Here is an 8,953-nt window from a genome sequence, read left to right as displayed (position 1 = left end):
AAAGTTTTATTTTTGAAGTTTTTCTCTGTTTTGAAGCCATATAAACGTTTTGGATATGCACATTTTCAGACTTAAAGAGTCTTTTCAAGTAGAATTCTCGGAAGACTTATCAAGCTCAATTTTTGGAAGACCTCTCAAGCAGACTTCTCGGAAGACTTCTCGAAAAACTTCACGCGAATTAAGTGAAAAATTAAAATTTAAGCCGGAAACATAAATTTTAAGTGAAATTTGATCGCAAATTAAAATACTTCTTGACACTATTGTGTGTGAACCCATAAATTAATTAAATTTGTGCGATGGTTCAAATTAAAACTCCAAACCCCCTGAAATTAAAGTTCGGAACTCCAAAACCCATAGTCTTCAATTACATTGGTTTAATAGGGTTTAACGTTTTCTGATCAAACTATAAACCATATAAATTAGATTTAAAAACCAAATTACAAAAAATACTAAACTATCTTTAAACCAATGTAATTAAAGTATATGGTGTCTGGAGTTGCGAACTTTGATTCCGGGGGATTTGGAGTTTTGAACTTTCAATCTGTGGGATACGATTTTGGACTTTAAATTCAAGGATATGTAGAATGTGGGTATTGTTTGGGAGATATTTGATGTTATCCAATATTTCACGTGGAGAAATACCTCGTCAACCTAATTATTATTTTTTGAAATTTACAATTTATCATTAAATAATGTATTAAAAATATAAAATATGGATTTTTTAAAACAAATTTTCTATAAAAAAATATAGACATTTTTGTAGCAGAGGGAGTATTTTTGTTAGTGTATGAAGTTGAGAAATTTGTTACTGTATGGAGTTGGTAAATGTCGGGGAATTGTGCAGCCAGCACATTTGTTTTTTAAGAGAAAACAAGACACAAATCCCAAGTAGATATATACGAATGTGGCACGGATAAAAACAGCATCACATGTCTTCAAATGACAAATTGACAACCTTAAAACTCAGTAGAAAAAATATATGAAAACGAGTGAAGCTGTAATTAATTAAAATAAAAACGAAATATATGTTACAGAAGAAACTATAACGGAAACGAGGGTCAGTGTTGAAACTGAGAGGTGGTTGGTGCCAGAACTTGAGGGATACGGTGCAGTCATGACCGGCGACTCAGCCAAAGATGGTGAAGATGTTGGTGACCCGCCCGAAGATGGCGAAGTCATAGGTGTTCCAGCCGAAGGAGAAACTGCATCATTATTATCATTCAAATTAAAACAAAAATTAAATATAGTTATAAATGTAAAACCAAACTAATTATACAATTGTAATTTAAGTAACAAATTCAAAAATTATGGTATACATAGAAGATGAATGGGTTGATTGCATTTGCTGAAAAAAAATCTAAAACTAAACTAACAAAGCGAAACTCACATAAAGCACCAAACTAAGATGTGAACTGCCTTTTCAATAATCAACAAAACATTTCTGATTCATTTTTTCTTCCTAATATTCAGTTCTGATTACGAATATAATACACAATATATCATTAAAAAGGAAATATAGTTTACATATCAAAAGTATGTGTTAAAAAAAAAGGTTTACATATCAAAAGTGTAGTTCACTTATAGTTATTTCCAATGTGATACCATTAATTTACTTTTATAATTCTAATGATCCTCAATGAAACATGAAGTGAATTTTCTTTACCAGAAAAAATATAGTAAAATTACTAAAAATAAAACGTAAGACACCACACTATGTTAATACTTTTATAATCGATCTGTAAGGCAAAAGGAAAAACACAGAGAAGCCTTCAATGTTAATTATGAAACGTAACCGATTAATTATCAAAGAAAAAAGCCAAAATAACTAAACACGTACTCGGAGACATACCAGCAATAGATGCAGCCGGTGTCGCCTCGTCCAGGATTGCTACACCAGCAATAAAAAATTAACTTCGAAACAATGAAAATACTAGGCAAAAAGCATTAGGTTTGAGGAAAAGAAAAATGAAAATACTCACCGCAATGAGGAGCAACAATGGTGAGCTTGCAAGTCGTAGGCATGGCACGAGCTCTAGTGTTATTCACTGCAAACCCCATAGTTTTGCTACTTTCTAAACCAACGCAAATACACATAGGGTTATATTGTAGAACAGATAGAATTCCCCCACAACAAACTTTTGTGGGCTTAGTATCATTTGATCCAGGGGTAAGGTACGAGAGACAATCCATCATGTCATATATAATGCTGGAGCAATCAGAATTTGACGGTCCTGGAGCTGGAGCAGCTACGGGTGAAGGAGACTTCGGCTGTGGTTTGTTGCGGGCGTGGATGGGTGCAAATGATGATGATAGTAGAAGTATTAAGATGGAAAGAAGTGACTGCTTCATTATTTCTATATTATTTTCTTTGAAAGTGTTTGTTGTTTATTGTTTTCTTTGTGTTGGATTTGTTTTGGTACAAGGGAACACGAGGTTTATATATATATAGAAGTGGACTCAAAAAGGAAAAGATAAGAATTTTGTCTTTTTATTCTTTTTTTAGGGTTTGAGATTATTGTTAAATAGGTGGATGGTGTTTTATATCTTGATTGTTTTTGTTTTCTGTTCGTTGAGTTGATCTTTCTTTCTCCTTTTTCGGTCAAAGTTGAGTTGATCTTTTAGGTCAAATGATTTTGTAACGGACGCGCATATCTTTGGCAAAGTTAAGTTTGAATTTAATTTCAAATCTCATTTTGATGTGTTTGTATTTTTTATTTTCGTAAAAATGACAATTATCATTTGTTATATTTAGTTAACTAACAATATGAAATTGGTGAAAATAAACAGCTAATATGAAACTGTTCAAACATGTAGTGAAACTATACTATATACTACACTGCAACTCAGTACTATTAAAATAGAACCACAACTCTAGACTCAATTTGTTTTTAGGTGGATTTAAAAAAAAAAAAACTATACACTATAATATTTTTGTTTGACACATTAATATTAATAACTACACTCCCTAAAATCTAGCCTAACTATGGCAATATATTTTATAATGGTTTTGATACAATTTTTTGATTATATAAAAATATATTAATAACAAAAATTAAGGAAACTTAACAAATATCTAACAACTTTGAATATATATATTTGCATATTCTAATTATCTTTCAAATATTTTCCAATATCAAATCAAACAATATATTTGAAATATATTTAACTATTTATTATAAATGTACCAAAATATCAAATATTATAAACAGATTTTTTGAAATGTTATACCTTATTAATGGCTTGATTGGCATAGCATTAGCATAAGCATCATGCTTCTTATTATCCAATCAACATTTGTTAGAAAAACATTTATCAAATGTTAATGCTCTATAAATGTTATTTGCTCAATGCTCTCATATCATTACAAAAAAAACATGCCTATAACGACGAAAGATTATGAGAAAAATTTGCTTCGTAAAATTACGAGTCGATTACGGTGACAGTACGATGAAATGTGTTTTTGTCATAACGTGGTAGTAAAATTACAAGGAAATATCTTCGTCGTAATGTCGATGTATCTTTACGACGAAAGTACGTGGAAAGAGAAGATTCGTCGTAAAATTCTTGTAAATTTACGAGTATTTTACGAGGAATATGTTACCGTTGTTTAAGTGAAAACATGTATTCAGTGCACTTTAACCTAATTAAATTCGTTTTAAAAATGTTGTAAATCACATGTGAGGGAGTTGTAAAATCCTAGTAAAATATTTCCTTGTAAAATCGTTGTTATACCTTCACCTACCAAACTCGAAATTTTTTTATATATATGTCATTTCTCAATGCTAACAATATACAAACGAAATCAAGAAAAAAAAATCTAAGAAAAAAAAATCTCAGAAAAAATGGCCGTTGGCGGTAATATTTATGAGTTACGGAGTTGGATGTATTCACATAAAGATTCCGCCGGTAGAGTGACAGATGCATTTCTGAGCGGGCTAGAGACATATATGTACTAGGCGGGCTATACACCGATATCACATGAAAGCGGTAAGATGTTTTGCATTTGTCGAAAATGCAAGAATTCAAAATTTGCATGTACTGAAACTGTATGGAAGCACTCAGTAAACAAATGATTTCCACCACATAACTATATTTGGTGTAACATGGGAAGGGTTATGGTGGAAATGAAGATAGTAGTAGTAATAATAATTTTGATTCTGGTAATAATGAAGAACTGAATCATTTGCATAATGAATATGGTTACCATCAAGGGGAGCAGATGGTAGATTATGACAGGGTTCACAACATGATTACTGATGCATTTTTAGAAAAAAACTACAACAATAGCTGATGAAACTGGAAATGTAGAAGAACCTAATTTGGATGCAAAAAAGTTTTATAAAATGCTAGATGCTGCAAATCAACCAATCTACACTGGTTGTTGAGAATGTCTCTTTAAATTGTCTCTAGCAGGTAGGATGATGAATATTAAAACGAATCATAATTTACCTGAGAATTGCATGGATGCATTGGCGGAGTTGTTTAAAGATTATTTTCCAGAAGACAACGTGTCAGCTGAATCTTATTATGAGATTCAGAAATTGGTTTATAGTCTTGGGTTGCCTTCGGAGTTGATAGATGTTTGTATCGACAACTGCATAATCTACTAGAAGGACGATGAGAAGCTAGAAGAGTGACAATTCTGCAAGAAACCACGATTCAAACCGCAAGGACGTGAGAGGAATAGGGTATTGTTCCAAAGGATGTGGTACCTACCAATTACAGACATGTTGAAAAGATTATATCAATCTGAGAGGACTGCTGCAGCGATGAGGTGGCATGCTGAACATGTCCAGAGGGATGGCGAGGTCGCTCATCCATCAGATGCAAGAGCGTGAAAATATTTCAACCCGGTACACCCAGATTTCGCTAGAAATATTCGGAATGTCTATCTTGGATTATGCACAGATGGATTTAGTCCATTTAGAATGTCTGGGAGACAATAGTGACCATTCATTCTTACACCGTACAACCTGCCGCCGGAAATGTGTATGGAACAAGAATTTATATTCTTGACCATATTAATCCGTGGGCCGAAGCATCCAAAATGGTCGCTAGATGTTTTTCTTCAACCATTGATACAAGAGCTAAAAGACTTGTGGTCAGACGAGGTGAGGACGTATGATTGTTCCATGAAAAACAATTTTACCATGCGAGCAGTTCTACTTTGGACAATAAGTGACTTTCCTTCTATGGGATGTTGTCTGGCTGGACAACACATGGAAGGTTATCTTGTCCATATTGTCTTGGATCGACAAATGCTTTTCAACTGAAGAATGGTAGGAAGAGCTGTTGGTTTGATTGTCATCGTCGATTTCTTCCTCTTTCCCATCCTTACAGAAGAAATAAGACATTGTTTAAGTACAAAAAAGTTGTGAGAGACAATCCTCCCCCATATCTCACTGGCTAACAAATCGAAGCGGAAATTGATTATTACGGAGCTGAGGAAACTGTTAAGCGTGGAGGAAACTGGCATCTTCCTGGAAATATGCCTGATGGGTATGGAGTCGCTCACAATTGACATAAAAAGAGTATATTTTGAGAGCTGCCTTACTGGAAGGATCTTCTTTTACAACTTAGATGTGATGCATATAGAGAAGAACGTCAACATCATGAATGCAATATTGAACGTCCTAGGGAAAACAAAAGATAACAAAAAGTCAATGATGGACTTACCTGATATCTGCTCAAAAAGTGAGTTACATATCAAGAGCAATGAAAACATTCATGTTCCCATTTTCCGGTTGTCACCAGAAGCGAAGAACACTTTGTTTGACTATGTTGTATCAGAAGTTAAGTTCTCTGATGATTATGTTTCAAATCTGTCAAGATGTGTTGAACGAGGTCAAAAGTTCTTAGGAATGAAGAATCATGATTGTCATGTGTTTATGCAACGATTACTTCTATTCGTTTTTGCTGAGCTCCTTCCAACAAATGTACATGAAGCACTCGCAGGTACATATTAATTACTAATATATATACATGTTATGAAATGTTATTAATTTGGTTATTTTTGCAATATACAGCCAATGCATCATTTTTCATAGATCTTAGCACACGTACTTTCAAGAAAGAAGTCATCCAACAACTTCATGAGAACACTCCAATCATATTGTGCAACCAAGAGAAGATATTTCTTTCATTATTTGTGCTCCACTTCCCGAAGATCGAAGGATAAAATGGTCATTTTCCCATGGTTCTTAGAACCGGACAAAAATCCCATGCCAGGATCCGTCTAGAAGCTGTAAGTTTTATTTGTAATATTTACTTTTATTCTTTTAAAATTATATTTATTAATTAATTTTAATTTTAATGTTTAATTTTATTTATTCTTTCTGTTTGTAGCTTGAGAAGACGGGAGTCTAACCATCTCTGTCTGATCTATTCAAGATGACTCACGCCACATCAGAAGAGATTTTTGTCGATCCTGCATCCGAGAAACTCTTCAACGATGTGGCTGCTCGGGTTGAAGAGCGGGAGACGCAACTAACCTAACAGTCTCCCGATAGATTACCCGTCAAATTGACATTAGAAGAGATCGACAGGATCTTCGCAGAGGTAAAATTTTATTTAAATTAATTTAACTATTTTAAGATAATTAATTATATTAATATGTTTTGGTGGTTCCTAGAAAGAAGGAACAGACCGTGGGAATATGCTTTTTTACAATACTTTACTAAATCCCAAAACAAAACAAAAACAAGCAATCCATTCACGAGACTATTAACATATCATGTCTGTCTCTTTAAAGTTTTCAAGGCAATGCTCCTATACGCGAAGTAGTTGGTAGTGTCGTATATTCAGCATCCCTCAGCGACTCAACGTCTTGGCCGTGGTGGCCCTTACATTGGAAAAATGCAACGGTATAAGTCAGAAGTACAAACATCACCACAAATGTTGACATCACTAGACTCACTAGAGTCTCGATCTGAGCTAAACCGAAGATCAATAAACCGAAGAAAAGATTCAAGAGGAATAGTTTTGGCTTCATCCCTTTAGCAATCTTTACAGCTTCCCCCAACGCTTGTATCCCATAAGTTTCCTCGAGTACCGATACGACCAAAGATAGGTACCAGACGATAGCTAGATAGGACGCAAACAATGCGAACAGAACAAGCAAAACGCAGGTCACGACTGCGAATGAAATCAAGGAAGCAGTACTTAACAAAAGGAGAGGAAAAAGGATTGTAACGAAGAACAACCAATAGCCAAGACTGAAGAGACAAATGTAGAAATAGGTCACAAGAGAGGTCCCTTCCAAGATTTAAGGGACAGAACCACAAAATCTTTGCAGTTGACGTTCTCATCATTATAAGTAAGAGCCGAAGCGTGGACGATGACTAGAACGGATAAAAGGTTGATGATGAAGTAGACAACGCCAAAGATGTCTGAAGAAACACCAAATAGGCCAAAATCTGCAAAAACTTCCATAAGTAGGGCTATGTATTCCGCACTGCTTGGATCCATCGTAGGTAACAACTTTAAATGTTGAGTCAAGTTTGTTATCTCGAGTGTAATGGTAAGGATGTTGAACAAGTAAACTAAACCATTGAGCAAGAGAGAAAACACCAAGACAGAGAACATCAACTTCTTGTTCTTGAGAAAGAGTTTGCGGGATTCGTTTAACATACCCACAACCTCCTTCAGAAGATTCAAAAACGAAAACCGACCCATGGTTTACAAAGAAAATAAGAAGAAAAATGAAGAAAAGCTCCTGAATTTTGGTTTTGGAAATAATGGTGAGGAGTTGTTCAAAAAAAAGAAGGAAATGATGGTGAGGGTTTGTAAGATCATACATGCTTATACCCATTTGTCTATATACTACTAGGCTAGTAGTACTAACTACTAATTTACTGACCATAAGACTCTGATTGATTCACCCGCCACTTTTCAATGGAGGAAAACGTCTTTGGCTTGTATGTCTTTATCCAAAATCATACGATAGAAACGAAGACTTGGACATATTTAAAGCCAAGAAACCAAAGCATATATAACACGTCGAAGAAAAAGTCTAAACATGACTTACTGATCGTGCCATAATAAGATATGTTAAAGAGCGGAAACAAAAGGTATAACATGTTCAATATTGCAACTGGCCTTCCTCATCACATGAACGTGGTGACCTTTAGGGTATCTATAAACCAACAAACAATTAGTCTCCTAAACAATTAGTCTCCTCAAAGGAATAAGTCATCAATTGTAATGATGAATCAATACATCATACTGTTTAATCATGAAGAGCATCTCAGAGAAAACATTGTATAACTTCAAATTTTAAGTTTTTTGTTCTAAAAAAAACTCCAAAACTTCAAATTTAAACTTTTAAACAGTGAAACTTCATATCTGAAGTGCTACTATTCAAAACTTCAAATTTGAAGTTTCATATTTTTTATTTGAAGTTTCATATTTTTTATTTGCACTTTGGTTCTTACAATTACACATTACGTTTATGATTATTAAATATTTTGTCGTTTATTGTTTTAATCTTTAAACTAGAACTTAACCCGTGCAACTACAAGAAAACAGGGGGATTCTGATGGCCGAAATCGTCGGAAATTCGTCGGAATAGACCGATTCCGACGAATTTCCGACGAACCCGTCCGTCGGTATCGTTTCGTCGGAAAAAAAAAAATTCGTCGGAATTTCGTCAGAACTTCCGACGACTTTCTGACGAATACCGAGAAACGTCATTCTGACGAACTTCCGACGATATTACGATGCGGATACACGAGACCAGAGTTCATCGGAAAACTACGTACCGACGAAGAACGTTCGTCGGACAATTCCGACGTAGAATGTTCCTCGGTTTATTCCGACGAACTTTAGGCGTCGGAATTTACCGACGGACAACGGTCGTCGGAATATACCGACGAACCACGTTCGTCGGTATATTCCGACGGAAATGTGGTTTGTCGGTAAATTCCGACGGATATATGTCCGTCGGTATATTCCG

At 34.6% G+C, this 8,953-nt stretch overlaps 1 protein-coding gene and 1 pseudogene across 1 annotated transcript; both read right to left on the bottom strand.

Annotated features, from left to right (window-relative positions):
- Positions 1 to 957: 957 nt before the first annotated feature.
- Positions 958 to 2,393, bottom strand: LOC106341308 (non-specific lipid-transfer protein-like protein At2g13820). Its single transcript, XM_013780102.1, has 3 exons — positions 1,980 to 2,393; positions 1,850 to 1,888; positions 958 to 1,202 (listed from the first exon to the last, which is right to left on the bottom strand). The coding sequence occupies exons 1-3, from the start codon at positions 2,347 to 2,349 to the stop codon at positions 1,006 to 1,008; spliced, it is 606 nt and encodes a 201-aa protein (XP_013635556.1). The 5' UTR covers positions 2,350 to 2,393; the 3' UTR covers positions 958 to 1,005.
- A 4,361-nt stretch (positions 2,394 to 6,754) lies between these two features.
- On the bottom strand, positions 6,755 to 7,674 carry LOC106341637 (annotated as a pseudogene).
- Positions 7,675 to 8,953: the final 1,279 nt, after the last annotated feature.

The sequence above is a fragment of the Brassica oleracea genome, chromosome C4 (genome assembly GCF_000695525.1).
Source record: "Brassica oleracea var. oleracea cultivar TO1000 chromosome C4, BOL, whole genome shotgun sequence".
Taxonomy (NCBI): Eukaryota; Viridiplantae; Streptophyta; class Magnoliopsida; order Brassicales; family Brassicaceae; genus Brassica; species Brassica oleracea.
Note: the sequence above shows the minus strand (reverse complement) of the source record. Positions and strands in the feature narration are given on the sequence as shown.

Bases quoted from the DNA above. Each gene is read 5' to 3' on its own strand.
- LOC106341308 (XM_013780102.1), bottom strand. From the start codon at position 2,349: ATGAAGCAGTCACTTCTTTCCATCTTAATACTTCTACTATCATCATCA. The intron at 1,889-1,979 runs GTGAGTATTTTC...TTGCTGGTGTAG, and splicing joins CATTGTTGCTCCTCATTGCG to CAATCCTGGACGAGGCGACA. The intron at 1,203-1,849 runs GTATGTCTCCGA...ATAATGATGCAG, and splicing joins ACCGGCTGCATCTATTGCTG to TTTCTCCTTCGGCTGGAACA.